Source organism: Rhea pennata, chromosome 16 (assembly GCF_028389875.1).
Source record: "Rhea pennata isolate bPtePen1 chromosome 16, bPtePen1.pri, whole genome shotgun sequence".
NCBI lineage: Eukaryota > Metazoa > Chordata > Aves > Rheiformes > Rheidae > Rhea > Rhea pennata.
In genome coordinates this window covers 14496129-14514685 of record NC_084678.1, presented here as the reverse complement: position 1 = coordinate 14514685, position 18557 = coordinate 14496129, and the positions used below count along the sequence as shown (strand labels likewise).

General features: G+C 44.6%; 1 protein-coding gene across 4 annotated transcripts in view; it reads right to left on the bottom strand.

Annotated features, from left to right (window-relative positions):
• The window catches only part of CDH4 (cadherin 4), a 452425-nt gene that overhangs the window by 24758 nt on the left and 409110 nt on the right, over nucleotides 1–18557 (bottom strand). For all 4 annotated transcript variants that reach the window (XM_062588916.1, XM_062588917.1, XM_062588919.1 and 1 more), the window contains one exon: nucleotides 755–940. In XM_062588916.1, the coding sequence (XP_062444900.1) occupies nucleotides 755–940 (186 nt within the window). The remainder of the gene's footprint in view (nucleotides 1–754; nucleotides 941–18557) is intronic.

The window sequence follows — 18557 nt, the reverse complement described above, 5'->3', positions numbered from 1 at the left end:
TCACTTTCTTGGTAGTCAGTGGGAACATCCATAGGGATCTTATCTGGGATGGGATTCTCTGAACGCTGAATGAATTTGACTACATGTAATTACTGCAGCAGTATTCACTGCCTGCTTTTCTGGTCTTAGGTACCTGAATGGGAAGCAAACTCTCAAATGAAGATAGAGTCATGCTCTTTGGAGACAGGAAGGGGAAGGGAATTTAACACCTGTTGCAAACACCTAGAGGGTTCAAGTTTCCAAGGGCCCAAACCTGCCAGACAGTGCAGGACTGTACAGCCTGTCTCCAGTCCCACTTAGAGGGCGCAGAAGGCTCATCAGGAACAGTATGTGCAAGTTGGGCTCAGATGCTGGAAACTGCTTGCAGCACGTGGGAGTTCGTAAGGGCTTACAGTGGGCTGAGCAATAAGCAGCTGGGAAATCCAGAATCAGTGGCATAAGCCTGAAGTAAAAGTATAGGGGGCAGGTTCAGCTCAGTTGGTTAGAGTGTGGTGCTGCTAATGCCAAGGTCGTGGGTTCAATCCCCGTATGGGCCATGCTGAGGGTTGGACTAGATGATCTCCAGAGCTCCCTTCCAACCTTACCGTTCTATGATACTATGCAGGACACCTACACAACAAGCTACGGGAAACAACAGACAGGGATCGCACACTCGCACTCCCAGGTAGTGAAGACACAAAATAATTGCAGACTTCTGATCATCGTTGTGGACCTAGCTAGCATGAACACGGATCTGCCTTGGCTTCCCACTTACCTTCACGACAGTTACCATGCCTTCGTTGGTGACGGGGTCTGTCCGAATGGTGAAATGGCCAGACGGGTCCCCGCTGATAATGCGGTAGATGGCGTTCCAGTTGGGTGAGTGAGGCTGGTCCCGGTCCATCACCGTCAAATTTGCTACCACAACTTCCACTCTGTTTTCAGGAACTTCTCCTGAATACTGCAAACAAAAGACGGGAGCAGTGATGGTGGGAGCAGTCAGCCTCCCAGCCTCCCAGGGTCCTCACAGCCACGTCCCCGCTCCCACAAAGCAGCACAGCCATGTGGAAACCAGTCCAGCAAACAGGACCCTGGGGTTGTGTGGGTGACAAACATCCCTTTCTCACTTCTGGTTTTACATACTGGGATTTTTGCTTGGAAAATATTTTCACCTCTTTTGATGTCTAGTTTCACCTTCCAGGCCAAACAAGAACCACCCAGCTATCGCCCAGTCATGGCCCTCATTTCGCCAAACACACAAAGCAAACAAACCAAAAATGTTTCTCATATTCTCTTAAGAATTAATTGTCAAGAGCAAGTAAAAATGGCAGACTAAAACGTGCATCTTTCTGATGGCTCTATCCCTTTAACATAGGATATTTTATCTCATTCAGATTTCACTGATGGCATTTTATTGCTTCTTCAGTGATTTTATTCCATTTTCTTTCTTTCTTGTCTTTTTGATTTGATTTTCCCTCATTATGTAAAGTGTTTCTTGTGATTTTGCCACAGCCTTTCCTGGTGCTTAATTCTATCATTTAGCATTGATTTCCATGGAGCATGTCCAGTTTAAGCATATTCTGATGCATTATCTGCATTCTTTTTTCCTTTCAAGTCCTTGATTTATCATATGACTGATCAGAGATCCTGGCCGGTGAGTATTTCCAGCGCTGGGGGCTCAAAAGCTGTCAGTAAGACACATTCCCAAATTTTCAATAGCGCTCATCTCTCAGCATCACCTATTATCGGCACTTGCAAATCAACACTCTGATTGACATATGGCAAATTAAACACTGGAGAAATGACAGGAGCGGCTGGCTCTGCATCTCCAGCCGAAATCCTGGCCCCAACTGCAGGCGCAGAGCACTTAGGAAAATCTGGCCTTTGGTGTGCACAAATGCCAGGTTATGTAAATGATAATAAATCATTTCTTTGTTAGCTCAAAAGTCCCTTTCCAGTACTAACCAATATCCATTCACTGGAGTCTCTCAGTTTTGTGTGCCTGTATCTAGTATATATTATTTCAATGCCGACAGTAAAAATATTTATCTGCCTTATGCTAATGTAAATCTAAATTTGCCCTTTAGTGGTGTCTTTAACGACATCTTGTCCTCTTTTCTGTTATGCACCTGTCCTAAACAAGCTTTCATTAGTGAATGCAGATGGCATCTCTTTCCAGCCATGCTGAGTAGTGTGGAAGAGCAGTGGGAAGCTGCTAGATAATTCTAGTTGCGGTATACGCTACAGCTCATCTTCTCTTTATTTCCCATGATTTCACTGCTGCTTTACCCATTCTCTTGCCCAATTTGGGATGTCGGCAGCATGCAGCTTAAGCAGGCGAAATAGCGTATGGAAATTTGTCAGAAGCCTTTTGAAAAATCCATTAGATGATTATGTCATGTGTACCCTCCTATTATCAATCTTGTCTGAAACCTGCTCAGAAGAACTGGGGGAGATTAGTTAAGCAGGATCGTCTCTCACTAAATCCACACGAGTTACCGCCCATTAGATTAGATTAATTTTGTATGGCATGTCAGCGACGACAAGTTGATGGCCCCCCAGTATCTTTCAGGAGATGACTGCACTGCTAACAACTAAGTATCGTATTTGTTGTAATTTCAAAGGAGTTGAGCGTTTTATGCAGCTATCTCAAATGTCGAGTAGGGCTACAGAATTTTGTCTGTTATCATAAGACTTATCTCTTGCAGAACCAAACAGAATTAACTCGCTCAGAGCAAGTCACCAGCTGTATTTAAGACATTTAAGAGGACTAGTCCTACAGGCTGCTGAACCCCTTTTGTAGATTACAACCCAGGTGCTGCCAAGCAGTTTTACTGCAGCTGTTTTAAAAGTCATTGAAAGATCCATTTTTAGGTTTTGGCCTGCACCAGTAAAGTTTAGTACAAGGCGTATTTTAGAATTACGAGGTATATTAAAAATTATAAATATACAAACGCATCTCAGTTATAAAGCCTAGTGGAAGACCATAACGCTCTATAAAGCTTTTCCATTAAGGTAAAAGTCACAGAGCTGTGTGTACACCGAACAAGCCAGGAGCTCCTCGGGGTGCCGGTGCTGCCTATCAGACATAATTAGGAAACTATCATCAGCCCCGCACGGCACTGAGGGCCGTCAGTGCAAATTGTCTATTATGCATGTAAAGCCAAATATTTATCTGATGAGAACAGAATAGCTACATAGAAATCAAAGGACCTGTACAAAGACATGCTTGTGACGAAGTAAATCTTGAGAGATATACCACGAAGAACAGAATAACTTTTATCAGCTATGGATCAGCAGCTACTGGGAATCCAAACCCTGGCCCAGTTTTCCTTCTGCCACTCCCCCAGTATCATTAATGTTAAGTAAATGCTGTAACATGCATTGTCCACAGCTGTCTTTACCTTTAATAAAATTAAGTAATGACATTAAATTACATCTGCTAAAGGAAGGATGGCAATTCAAAGCTCTCCACACTTCTTTAACATCATTCCCTCCCTGCCCTGAATAATAGAGGATAATGATCAATGCCATCTTTTACCCTGCTGCTTTACAGCATTCCCCATGCTGTAAGTTTTCTTTCATAAGATTACAATTGATTTTCAAATAAAAAGGAGCATTATCTATTCAAACAAGGTAAAACAATGGCAGCGGAGGAGCTGCTGGAGTAAACAGAAGATTGATAAAGCAGCACTTGACCCATGCTTGTAGCGTTTACTCGTATTCTTCTGTAAATCATTTAACTTCACTTTCAGTTGTTGCATTGGAAATCCTTAATTTGCACAGCACTTTTTAAAGACCATTCACAGTAATTCTACGGCCACTTGCCGCATGCTCTGGTTCCTTTCTGAGATTCGCACTCAAACCTACATGTTCTTAAATTCTTAAGGGTCTTTTTCCCTCCCCTCCCCATAAAGGCACGTGGGTGAAAGCCCTTCTCGCATTCTTCTAGACCTGGCCTGTCTGAAGTCATGTCTTGCTGAAAAGGTAATATAATTCATTCAGATTTTCAGGTTGCATCACATTATACTAAAATAATTTAATTCCAGAGCCTGTCTCTTGTCTCACTCGGTACCTGACAGCTTATAAACACGTGCACAAATATCACTGAGAAAGCAAAAGGGATTGATGTGGGGGGACAACTGACGAATTTGCACAGCGACTCTCCACTGTGCCATAAATCTGGAGCCTGGCCTGCGAAGCCACGCACTGCGGAGTAAAACCAATTAGCTCACTGCCGCCACTCCTAACGAGGTGTTGAATTGAGATGGATGAATACAAAGATAATTATTCAGGCTTACTTCTAAAGAGAATTCTTTTTTTTTTTGGTCCGCTTTCATACTTTTTCTAGTTGTTTTTTGTAACTAGCTGTGAAAGCAAAGATTTGCTCACATGACTGTCTGCAAGACAGATTTTGGCGTTGTCCCTAAGATTTGCTAATGATGATGCTGTAAAATTTGTTACAGGCAGAAGCAGTTTATAAAGGCTGGACTGCCTAGATGAGTAGAGTACTCCGTGACCAACAGCTATGGATTTCCTAAGGAGAATATGGGCATCTTTGTTCTCCTACGGGACTCTGAGCAGCTACGATTGCTGCAAAAAGCACTACATTTTCTCTGTAGGTCCCGTAGGCAGGGAGAAACCAGAGTGGAAGCAAGCGACTGAGCGCACGCGTGCCCCGTCCCCCTGCTTTCAGCTCCGGGCCACCCCACGGTGCGACAAGCTCCGGAGACAGCCCAACGGGCCATCGGGGCAGCCGGTGCCGTGCGCGGGGGCTGCGTTCGCCCATGCAAACCACCGCGTGAGCAGGCACACGCCCTGAATATCAAATCACAGCTCTTCCACGCCTAAGGGCGTGCTCTCAATGAAGTGTTAGCATGCGAGCCAAATGTTTACCTTTTCCACACAATATTTAACAAAGACGCTTGAATAGCGAGCAAATTAATAAAAAACTGCAGTCTGGTTGCAGCAATCTGTGTAAATGGGAAAAAAAAAAAGCAAAAATCTCCTAATAAATCATTAATTGTGATGTGCCTGCCCAGCTGCAGCGCAGAAACAAGCAAATGCCATCCTAATTGATTGCTGCTTCTTCCATCTTTATAGGCCTACAATTTTTATTGTGAGGGTTGAATAAGCCCAGAGGTGTAAAAAACCTCTAGATTGTACTCTGTGTATCTGCCAACTTGATATTTAGATCAATAATCCTCTCTTTTTTTTTTCCCCCCTACTCCTACTACCGGTAATTTAGCTTTTCTTCCTAGCAGCCTAATTGCTGTTTTCTTAAGCCTTACCATCAATTCTCTGACCTTTAATTTCCAATATTATTTGCTGTACGGATGACTGTACTAGGCCTGTAAGTTATCCTACGCAGCCGGCGCGGTTCGGGTCGGACCCGGCTCGCAGCCGCTGCTACAGGGGAGCACTGACCACCAGGATCTCGCCCCACCTGCCCCGTCCTGCACCCGCAACCGCCAGCTCGCTCCAATCTCCACCTCGCGGAAAGCAATGACCCCGGCTAGTACACAAAGTCAGCCCTGTTTTGCGTGCAGATCAGGTTTTGAGATGCTAATTTCTTAATCACTTTTTATTAAAGAGCTACTCGCTCTCAGGTGTGCTCCAAGGAGGATCATCACCTAAGCGCTGCACTTCCTCCCCAGGCGGCTCACCGAAGCCCGGCTCGCTCTCCATTTCTCCAGCCAGCAACCACGAAGCGAGCCCCTCCGCTGCCGCCTTGCCCGCGCCCGCCGGAGCCCGGCGCGCCCCGGCCAGCGCGCGGTCTTGCTCGCCCGGCGGGCGGCAGCCTCCTCCAGCCGGAGGAAAGGACGCGCGAGCTCCGAGCGCGGGTTTTGCTCCTCTGCAGCGCGTGGTGGAAAAAAGGCAAAGGAAGCCTGAACTTCTCCTTTTCCAAAGCTGATTTTCCGACTGAGTGCGGACAGCGTCCATTTTGCTCCTGCAGCTGATGGCAGCTATTGTTGGCTTTACTCTTTTTCCTTACACTTATTTTTTTTCAAAATCTGAAGTAACAGCTAGTTTTGGATTAAATTGCAGGATTTACTCTCGGAATATGGAGAAAAAGCAATAACGGAGAAGAAAGTTATATCCTTTCTTTTAGAACAAGTAAAAGGAAACCCTCTCATTTCAGTCTCTGGTTCAAGAATAAACCGTGCAGATCTAGTTTTAACCTTGGTTCAAAGACTCTCAGAGTACTCGCCAGGAGTTCAGAGACAAGAGCACGTAATGGTAAAAGGATATTAAAAAAAAGAAGTTTGCATGTCTGACAATGAGCACTAATTTTTTCATTATCAGATGTTACATTCTTGTGACAGTATGAAAAGATGCCATAGAAATGATGACATGAGGCACTACTTCGCTGGAAGATAACCATTTCCAGATAAATATGTCTTATGAAACGAGGTTCGAAGTTTGCATAGAAATTTAGATATTTTATAAAAATGCATTACAACACAAAGGAGCTTTTTACGACATTCATATGAAAGGTTTAAAAAGAGATTAAAATTATGTCCTTGGAAAGGCATATAGCCTTGCCAAGGAAAAAAAAAATTCTACATTAACCCCGTGTAGGAAAGATGTACTTTACTTTATCTGTATTTCAAAGGCTATAAAGAATCACTTTAATCAACCTACTTGACTTTGGGGACTTGCACGTCTCACTGAAACTCATGAAATCTGGCATAGTGTGGTTTCTAGAACACAAAAGCCTTTAATCTGTAACCCAGCACTCTTGTACATTCAAATCCTGATACTATCTCCTTGTTAGGAAGAAAAATTGTGAATTTATCCAAAATGGGATCTCATCTCGTCTAAATGATGTAGCCTTTGCAACGGTGACCTTTAGCAATGGTTATACTCAACAATAAAAGATTTTATCGCCGGAGCCAATGGAAACAGTGTATGTTAAAATTCTGATCTGATAGCACAGCCTTTTATTTTCAGGTTTAGACAAGAATCCTTTGCACGTTTCATTTGCTCTCTTGTCTAACGCACCTTTGTTTCTTGCCTACAGAACAAACAGCAGGAGAAGGTAGCTGACACGTTTCCGCTGACTATTTGATTGTCAGGTGCAATTAGCAATGCTATCTTTTAAATAAAGGCGTAGGTTTTAAAATGGCTGGAACAGCCTATAAAGCTTTTTTTCTTTAATTCTTATTAAAGCTTTGTTCTTAAAAAAGTTGCATTTCTATATATGCATTTATGCAGTACAATATTTTTGCACTGATCCAGCACTGCTTTTCAGTGGTTGGCAACCTAACGCTTCCCTTCGGCTGCAGCGCAGAAAGACCAAGCGATGTGCCCATGTCACATGCGGCGCTTGGAGCTGCGTCCTGCCCTCAGCCACCTGGATCAGAGCCGGAGCCTGAGAACATCATGAATTCATCATTTACTTGATGAACATATCAGGTCAGCCCAGACAGTCTTTCGATCCTCCTGGTGCATTACCCTAGAGCCCTCTGAGACCTGCTGGGCTATAGAAAGGTTTCCAGGTGGAGAGACTGGCAAGGAACTGTCCTCCTGGACCATTCAGGTCCTGGGGGACCAGTGGAGAATGAGCTGGCTCAACAACATGGCCACTGGCAATTTCTTCCCCAGGCTCTGCAATGCGGTGGCTTGGTTGGAAAGCTCCGCCATCTCAAAGGAGAAGAGCAGTTCAATGAACGAGGTTGCCGACGCAGTGCCAGCGCCCCGTGCCTCACCTCGATGGCAGGAGGTGAGTTTCCCAACATCACAGGGCATCAGGACAGGACCGTGCCATGCAGAGCAGGGTCTTTCCCGCGAGCAGGCTCCTGGGATTTGGCAATGGCAAAGCGTGACTGCACGCGCACGGGGCTGCAAGAGTCCCTCGCTCGTGCTGCCGGCATGGGCACGTCCCTACGGCGGTAGCAACCAAGCGCCCTTCGCTCACACGAGCAGAATCACACCAAAACGCGGCGGCCAGATGCGGCGACGCGCGGCATGCGCACTTCTCCTGGCGCACGGGAACAGGCCATCCAGCGACAGCGACAGCCCGGGCCCTCAGCTTTCAGCGTTCATCGCTGAGCGCGTGACGGCACGCACCTCCGAGGAGATGTTACGGTCATCGGTGGGCAAATTTTCTGCTCATGTTAGTTCTCTGAAGTAACAATCTTCTTCAAAAGAGGGTGAAATTCACTCATTTGTTAGAATATCAAGCCTCAGATTTTGCTCTCTTCTACGTCCAAAGGAGCAAATAACTGTCCTGTTTTGAACATTTTGAAAACGTTTCCTGTTTTACACGTAAACCAGTACGACCGACCAAAAGTGCATGATAGAGTTCAAGTCCGAAGCCAGCAAAACGCACCCCGCAGGTCTGACTCCGGCTTTCTTGGTGAAATGCATACAGAAGAGGATGCTTTAATTCAGCCAACTGTAATAAAGTTCCACAAAGAAGGGCCTTAAGCTGATAAATCTGGTTTAGGATTTTCTTATTAACTGCCCACTTCGCGTAATGAGTTTTTAATTTAATTTTTTCCGATTGCAAGGCATATAAAAGCTGCTCACGCGCCTTTGGGATCTGAAGACGGATATTTCAGAAAGGGAGCATCTTCAGAGTTCTGCAACCGATTTTTTTTTTTTAATGCGCGCCGTAATCCTGGCATGGAGATCTGTAACGGGTTTCCCGCGCCGCGCCGCACAGGCAGTCTGAGCCTGAGCACAGGCTCGGGCACTCCCTGCGCTGCAGCTCCACTCTCCGCTGTTTCCAGGTTGGCCTCAGAATTAGCACATGGGGGGACTTTTTTTAAAGAAATTACTAGAATTAAACGCAACATCCAAGCGCCGGAAGGCCCGCAAGCTCTGTCCACAAGCAGGGGACGGCGCATCCTTGTACAAGAAAGGCCCCGGCGCGTGTGCTTGGTTTTGGAAGCGCTGCTAGCGGGGTTTGAAGAGGCGGCTTCCCGACGGGGCGCCCAGGCGGCCGCTCTTTATTCCCGAGCGACGTTCCGCCTTCCCGCGTCCCAACAGAGCGCACGGGGCGCACGGCTAAATTAAACGCTGCAGAATTCACCGGACTTGCCGTGGGACAAGAGATGTCTAGTCGAGAAAGAGGGTCCAAGAAAAGAGAGGGAGTCGCTACACGTGACTGAAGGAAACTAGGGAAGGGGAACGTCATTGCTCCTCCACTGCTTTTTGGCAATTGCAACATTATTGCACAAAACTGAAGGGTTTGAAAAATTCTATCATGCTTAAAAGAGGATGCAAAACCTTTTAAACATCCTCTCCTAGTTCTGGCTGTATGCTGCATCCTGACCCTCCCTTCTGCAACTGGGAGGCATTAAGGCATCCTGGACAGTCAGCGATGTTTGGTAAGAGAAAACCCACACCACTACTAAGTCCTTTGCTGAGTCTCTCTCTTTTTTTTTTTTAAGTATGTCACTAAAGATTTTGTAACTGAAATGTGCTTAATGAAATTCCAGATATATATCCTCTTAAAATGACATCCTTCGGAAGCAACTGTTTTTAAGGCAAGAGTATGCTGAAGAATTAAAAACCTGCCCACCCAGGGAAGGCAGCAACTTCAGGAAGAGATTTATCTCCGTACCTTGCAATAATGGAGTTACCGTATGCGTTTGAACTTCTCAGACTCGTATCAACGCCGGAGAGGCAGTGTATTTTTAAGATAATGAAATAATCCACCGCAAATGGGTCCGGAGTGTGTGGCAGAGCGGCGGCTGGATGCAGTTGCCCATACGGGGTTTCTCGCGCCCTTCGCTCGGGACTATTCTGCGTGAGCGCTGTGTCCCGCGGGAAGGGCGTGGGATCTGGGGTCCCCTCGTGGGACCTGCTGGAGCTGGGTGCCGGAGAATCAGGATCTCCGGAGAAGCATGGATCCAAATGCAGAGAGAGGTATATAATTTTTAAAAATTATCCCAGTTTGAAGGAAATTCTCCAGACAGATTTTACGGAAGAAATACTGGAGCAGGTAGATACGTGAGCATTAATACGTTCCCCTTGAAAACTGACGAATACACCCCATTTTATGGGAATAGTGTGTAATACACAGACATACATCAGGTGGATGGAGACCACTTAATTCCCATCGCAGCACACCACAGCGTAGGAAAAGTGGGCATTTTACTGCGGACATTGTATTTAACTACGGACATTTTATCAACAACATCTGGTTGTGTCACGTCTCGTTGCACACATGTAACTCAAGTTTTCTGGCACCTCTTTCTCACTGGACATTTCCTCTATGCTGTTCCATAAGGCATGCTCGGAGGCTGCAGTTTACAGCTTCTCCCCCCAGATCCCATATATATTAAACAGAGAAGGAAAAGGAGAAGTCACTGTTAAATGAGACGTCACGCTAGGAGATATAACGCTGCCAGATGTTGCAAATGAAATGGCTCATGACAAACGGGCTACGGCAAGCCGACGTGCGAGCGGATACGCGGCACTACCCTGCGTGCAACGCGTATGTTCTTGCCAGCGTGCCGTTTTAGCCTGGATCTTGATCACATTAAACTGACTGCACGAACCGGCTGGGCCCCAGAGGCCGGGCTGCGGTTCCCGCAGCTCAGGCGCTGCCGTGCGGGGAAGCAGGAAGGGCACCGCGCCCCGGGCTCTGCCTCCCGCCCCGCCGGGCAGCTCCAATCGGCAGGGACTGCGCTTTCTAGTAGAGAAAGAGAAGCTTGCTTTAGTCCCGATTTTAAACCAAGCAGTACACGTGTCCAATTTGAGAGAGACCAGTAGAGCATCTTCTTTTTAATACTCCCTTTTCCTGTGTGACAGAAAATTGAAATCTGTAGTAAAACTATCGTTCCCATTTTTTTAAATGCACTGGTCTTTGGCAATTTTAAACTCCGAGGTCTGAAAAATTCATTATTACTAACTCCCATCAAGGGTGTTCCTGAAACCAAAATTACTTAATCAACTCAATTTAGCTTCTTGTGTAGACCTAATTCAGAAAAACTTTATCTTCTTGAATTGTTATTGCAATTAATTTCCTCCCCTTCTTTTCTTGCAGCAGACGACATTTCAGTAATTAGATATTTTATAAAAATGAGTTATTCATTCAGGGTAGATTCACTTTTATATTTGATTAATCATATTACCACTGAGGTCTGGGGTTTGTCTCCAAGGAAAGTTTAATGACCTCATTTTAATCCTTCTTTTAACCACCAGGCAGGTATCAATGAAGAGAAATAAAATTATGTTCTTTCTTCTTTTTTTTGCCATCTCAAGATTACATTTGATGTTTCTTCTGTGTGACTGACCCATTTACAAAGAACGATCTAGCTGATTCCAATTAGATACAGGACAGAATCAGGCTAAACAGAGCCTTGAACTACGCCTTAGTAACTAATGCTTAGTGTAACGGAGAGGAACCAGAGCTGTTTCACCAAATGGCAGTTGGTTTAAAACACTGCAGATGATTAATTTGGTGATAATTTAAAAAGGAATGTACTGAAAGGGAATAAACAAAACAAAAGCATCTGTAAATTTAGGTTTTGATTAATGGGGTCTATTAGTAAGAGACTTCCATCAAGCAGACCACTTGTTTTTCTAATAAATGCATACGCACATGCACAAGCAATGGAGTAATTCATATAACCACAACTTATTTTGGAGCAGTGATTTGTATTTCTTTGATGGCTGTTTGCATTATATCAGGGTCTAGCTCTGCTTTGTATCTATCTATATAGATATCTAACTTTGTATATATGTATATGTACATCTTTGTATCTACCTATCCATCCTGTGGTCCTGACCAAATAATCTTGGCGATACTTCATCCTTTCTGCCATATCCTACACTGCTACAAAGACTGAATAGGAAGAAGAGCTGATGCTCTTTTCATTAAGACACAGAGAATTATTTTTTCTCATAAACTGAGGCACGACTTTTATTTAGATGAAAGGGGTGATAAAATAAAGTGAAAAAGTCGAGTGTCTACAAGAGAGTATGAAGCATGTCTGGCTTTCCATAAGATTGCACTGAAAGGGCCTCCAGAGATGCTGTGCTAGGAAGCGCCCCGCTGCTAACAAATGACACTGGTTAACAGGTAAGGCACGTGGGCACCACCAAAACCTCTAACTTTGGCTCCTAATGACCTTGAACCCGCTGATGGTTTATTATTTCAAGCAGTGGGAGTTTGCACACGTCCATAAATCTGCGCAGGAGTAAGGCCGGGAGGTGCTGCCAGGACAAGCTAACTGGTTTCCTGAACTATCCGAAGGGGCAGCGCTAAGCCGTAAACCCGTGCCCAGCTCTCACTCACTCCTCATCAGACCCCAAACCATGGAGGCTTCGCATGTCCAAGGCTTCGCTGGATGGACCTTGCATTCAGGCCGAGATCCAGCTGCACCCTTTCCTCCCCCACAGAGGCCAGTTTGATTCCAAAGACAGATTAAGATGTAAATAACATGCTAACGAAGGCTAATCTGCTTGCTTGCGGCAGCAAAGCCACCTGGCATTAGCACGGAGAGTCCTAGGCAAGGCTGAGACAAGAAGGGAAGAAAACACATTTTTTGCACTTGTGCTCTCCATTTATGACTGCTACTTCTTGACCTAACATCCTTATTCTAATTCATTGCTTATGACAGGGGTTTTCATCAGGACCTGCAACATAATGAAAGGCGGAAAGCTCATTTCAATTTATAAACAATGAACCCTTATTTAGAGAAACTGAACTGATTTGCAGTCTTTAGACTTCCCCGACCATATATTTAATTGGAATGCACACAGAATGAGGTAGTTGCTCATTTACCCAAACGCTACTGGGAATATTGGATTCACCTGAATATAATAATTTATCTAGGTTAGAAGGTGACAGCTCTATAACAGTCCAAGCTTTACTGTGCAGTTTGATTCAGCTTCATTTTGACTGGAAAATGAGCAAGAGAGCACAATCACCGGGGATTTTCCATGAAGGCACAATTGATTTCTAATATTAAATCCTGTCTGCAGGACTGTACAGAACTCTTGGGTGTGTTTTTAGTGGTATAACAATGAAGTCCTGTAAATTTTCTCACTCTGGTATGAGAGCTTTCCTCTTGCCAGCTCTGACCTGCACTGGCCACCTCGATTTCCGGCTCTTGTGACAACTGCCTCTAAATTACGCCATGGGCATTTAAATGATTTTAAAATACTATGGAGTCCAGGCTAATCAACAGTCAAATGTCATTCCAGACTTTTTGAGTGGCCAGGTATAATGACGGAGACAGTGCTCTGTGAATTGGCAAAGGGACTATTTCACAACTACGCAGGAGGCTTTAGTCCACGCGCTGGGAACTCAGGTGCACAGTGCCCAAGATTTAAGCCCTTAGCCTCTTCCAGCTCTGGACACATGCCCAGACTCCAAAAGGTAGTAAGCCATCCACTTGCAATGATTATTCATAGAGCAGTTGGATTAAGAGCTCTTTTGGGGACAGTCCTTGATAGGCATCCTGGTCTGTGGAAATTCTTCTGTCTGTGGGAATCTATTAACATCCTATTCCTGGTGGATTCTCCCTTCACTGCCTAAGATCAACTTGTAAAACACCAGCACGCATGTAAAAGGGATTTCTCATAACATTCAGATGTACTGAATGCTTTTTGATACATCTGGCTGTAAATGTGCTTAGGAAACCCCAAACCACCAGCAAGCTTGCCTGGTTTCCGGTTTTGGTTTCCTATGGCCATTAAAGACCGTCTCACAAAATGAGGTCTACTTACAGTTTTGCATCGTAACCATTTCAAAGTCACTATTTGCCAGTCTGAACGAAAAGCCAAGGGTTTTTCCTGACATTCGCTATTTCTGAACTCACTGCTAAAAACACAGCTCAGCAGCATTCGACTCAGGCAGTTAGAGGCCAGGTGAAGCATTCACCCAAATTCTTGCTACTTGCAAAAAAGTCACCATATTTTCACAGCTCAAGTGAGTAATTTCTGCAACGTTGGAAAGTGTTGCTCTTTCACTGGCTGATGCACAGCTGTCTCTTGTCCTCAAATACTGTTAGCATGAGAACAAATACAGAGTAAGGAATAAAAGTTTGGCTTGTGCTTGCTTGCTTTTACAGAATTTTGAAGAGTTTACAGAGCACGTAGACTAAAGGAACTGCACGCTGTGACTGGGAAAAAGGCAAATATGAACTCCCAAAACGTTAGTTCTCTTGTCCAAGACACCAGCAATCTCATCTGGATTATTATATACAAATCTGGTCAAAAGAAAGACATTTCTGTGAGCGCTGCACGGTGGGGTTACTAAGATGACTAAGGGAATGGCAACCTGTAATAGAGGAAGTGGTTGGAGGAGATCAGCTTGTTTATCTTCACAAAATGGTGTGTACTGGTGTGTCAAGGTGGAATTGGGAAAGAAAATAGGAGGGAAGCATCAAAATGGGAGAAGGCAGAGGAATTTATGGAAAAGGACACTGTTTGCACATTAGATATGCCCTGAGGGCCAGTTTCATATGCAGGTTTCAAAGCACGTTTCACAGTGGGCTCATTAGCGTTATCCACAACATGCTGAAGAGCCCAAATAGCCAAACAGACGGAGATCAGAAATTTTTGGCAGTGCAGAGCTCAAAAGAAAAGCCTTTCTACCCCAGGGGCTATGCCTGGGTCATTGCACTGAGGAAGTCCCGAGCCTCCCCTCCACCCCACAGATTGCCATTCCTTACCGCTTCAGCCAGCAGAGAGCCCGGTGCCCAACGCAGAGCCTCACAGCAGCCTGCTGTGGTTCGGAGCTGCCAGTACTAATTAAAGAGCCCTGTTAAAAACTGCTGAGAACCACTTTGATGAACTCGCAACAAGTGCTTGCTCCTCTACCAAACAACTCAGCCCACTTTGCAACTAGAGTTGCCTCAACGAGCAGTGTGTCTTCTCCTAGACTAAGAGCATCTAGTTATGCTTAGGTGATTCTGCAGCAGTGGTTTTGCCTGGAGCACACAGCCAGCCCTTTGCTAGATGCCCTTTCCCAAGGAAGTAAGACAAAACACCTCCCAGGGCTGCAAGCTGGGAAGGGGACCTGAGCCAGCTCCCCATCCTGTGCACCCAGGCTGGAGAGTCTGGTCTGAACCTTTGGAGCTGCTCCGAATGGGAATAAGGGCTGTGATCAGCAGAGAGGCAGCACCGCAGCTGGAAACAGTCCTCGAGCTGTCTCTTTAAAATGTGCTCCATTGGATTCAGCCTCGGAAGAGGAGATTCTCAAAGCAGTGCCAAAGGGCAAATTTTAAAGTAGCTTTAAATAAGACCTCCTAAGGCTCAGGAGCTTAAAGAACTTGAATAGCCCAGTTTTCTTTTCTTTTTTTTTTTTCTTTTCATTTTTTTTTAAGGAAAGGTTGATTGCCAGGCAGGTTTTCCCAAGAACCCACAAGCTCAACTAATCATGAGCACTTCAGTCCTGTGAAATAATATTTCCCTTGCATGGGCTACTATAAAAACAAGTTCTGCACAGTAGGCAAATTTAAAATAACTTTTAATTAACATTTAAGACACAGAAGTCTGATCATGCAAATTCATCTGCGTCTCCTCTCTGTGCCTGATTGTTCCTGATTGAATACGATAAAAATAGACTTTATATGAGTCAAGTGGAGGCATGGATTTCTTTCACTTCTCCTCCCCTCTGATTATGCATTTCCTTAGATAAAGTGGAAACCCTTGGATGGCTATTAACAGTATCATGGGTCAGACTGGAAAGGGCATCCTGCTTGAGAGGAGCTAATGATTGCACTGGAATTAAACGTAGCTCTTCAGCGAGCAAAGAAGTGCTTCCACCTTGCATAAAGCCCCACCTGAGACTTCCCTGCATTCTTCTATCTCAGCTGACTTCTAATCTCTGAAATACTGATATTAATTTTGGTGTGCTCCTCTGTATCTGAGGTGAGCATCTGGACAGAAGCTCAGCTACAGATCTATATTAATATGGAAAAACTGTAACTCGTCTGCGCACTGCAGATAAACATTTGAAGGAAGGCAGAGGAATTTCACATAATTAAGAAACTTCAGAGGACATGACCCTGTTGGGACTAACAGGGGCTTTGAATAACTGAGGGCACCCTGATATACTGATTCCAGTATCTTGTAACAGTTTTCGAGCCAGTTTTGTAGCAAGACTTCCTACAAGACCTTTGTAAAATACTCCAGTTAAAACTCCATGGTTTTATACCAGCTGATGGGGGTTACTCAGTCCCTCAGCTAGTCAGGAGAGCGTTCCCTTGGTCATGGTCCTGCATTAAACCATCAAAATTGCCTAAAATAGTTGCCTGCAATGTTGACAGTGTTTCACAGGCTGCTTCACTCTTCTGGTATAGATGGGCTGGTTTCCCACTCAGATGCAGTATCTCATGGGACATTTCCCCACTGTTGGCTGCTTCCCAGCACCGTCAAGCAGTGGAGCAGATGGAGGATACATCCCCTTGTGAAAACCAGAGCTAGGAGGGCTGGAGGAGGTCACTGCATCCTTGTCGTGCCCCAGGGCCAGCGAGTTTGATACAGATAATCCCAGCCTGGTCATGGCTCTCCACGGATGGAGACTGTGCAGTGCTTGGACTTTAAGCTGATGGCTGACTTTAGCTGAAAATTCTGTCTCCTCTAGAGACTGTTATTTTTTTTAACATAATTTCAGAATCCTCTGTACGAGACGGCAGAGTTTTTTCTTCCCATTATTGTACAAGATCCTTCCCTGGGCTTTCAAGTGATGTACTAAAAAGAATATGAAAAACATATTGATCCACTTTCATGTTAGCAAACAATCATTTCTGAGTTTTATCAGAGTACCTTCAGTTGGTACATTTAAGGATCTTCCATGTGCTTTTATTGCTCCTTTTTCATTTCTCAGCTAGCACTAAATTTTTATCACAGCACATCTGATTTTTCAGACTCCTGTTAACCAAAGTATCTCTACAGGTCATCCACTCCCCTTGATAGGCAATCTTGGCACCTGTGTTTGAGCTTTCATTTGGTCGATGCACACAGTCTCATCAGCCTCATGAACAAACAGGGCGCCTGACTACAGAGACGATCTGATATTACTGTCCATCCCAGCGGCTGTTTTTCCTTTCCTGTCCAGTTGTTAAGTTTTACATAGCAACATTAATTCCTGCTGCTCAATACATGAGCTGTGACACCAGCATAATGCAGCGTCCTCTTGAATTACATTTATATCCAGAAACCATTAAGTCTAAATCCACTTGGGTTGAACGACAGGTAATTTAAGCACACTGTGGGGTATGCATCTGTATGTCCCTATGCTTGAATATAGTTCCTTTCATCTAGCAACTTTCCAAGAGCAAACTACTATTTCAATTATTCAGCCTACTTTGTTTTTACAACAGCATTTCAATACAGAAGTATTTTAAATAGCAATATACTGCATCCCTCCAACAGCCCTTAGTTTTAAAAGAGATCCTTTGCTTTCTAACTCTGCTTTCTTACCCTCCGAGGAGCTGTAGATTTCCTGGAAACATGTTTTTGCTTTTTTCTAAAGGTGTTAAAATGCAGACCAGGCTATTTGGGGACAGCAAGGATTAGCGTGATACTGTTCTCTACGCTAGTCACAGGAAAAACTGTATTATACATTCATACTGATGTAAAATTGCATCCTGGCTATACTTGGGAGTATATCAAAGATATTTGTTTCCATAGAACCAGAAAATAATTTTGGCAAATGTTCTTGGGTTTCAAATCTTTAAAGTCCCACGTGCTGCTATATAAAGCCCTTTGGCCCTTGCAAAACTCCTTCTTCAATGATTGAAATTAGAGAAATAATGAAAAACATCAACCCTGCTTAGAGGAAGAGCAGCATTTTCTGATCCATTTAACATGATTTTGAGGGCAATTGTTTTGGTGGGTTTTATTCATTCGAAGTCTAACACATGCCGAGACATTAAATACTCAGAATTCACCTGAAAGTAAATTTGCATGATCTCACCTTCCATCAGATTCAGCTTTGGAAAATGTTTGTGAAAGATTTAAAAATATACCACCACCAGACATGTGTCACAACCCCCAGAAGGCCCTGCAGGGAGCCTGTGCCTAACCCCAGCGGGACTAATGCTGCTACCTCAAACCTCCTCTCCCAGCTCCAGCTGGAGACAAGGACCAGGCAACCTCGGTCACGCTGAAGAACCTGTGCTTAAATGACGTGGCCACTAGATGTCATTACTTTTTCACTCACATTAAGGCTAAAGAAGCATTTACCTGGCAGAATACAAGTCCCCCCCCAAATACGGGGCACGTACATGGACGGCTGTGGTAGAACGTGTCATGGCTTGGAGATGGAAGACTGTACGAGACCAGCCACTATAAAATTTTCAGGACAGAGAGTTACCCTGTGCAGGGAAGAGAAAGGACCATACTGACCAAGACTCCTATCAGATTTTTATGGCTCTCCGGAACTACACGTATCATAATTCAGGAGATATTTAACGACACCTTTAGAACGCAAAGCTCAGTGCAGGCACTGTGACAGATACGAAGCGCGTGTGCTGCTGTGAAATCCAAGCTAAATCCTCTGGAAGAGCAACACAGACAGTGTGTACTGAGGCCCACATTTGAAAAAGCGTTAAGTGCTCAATTCTCTCTGATTCAGGAGGAATTTAGTGCCTCCCTCTTTATCC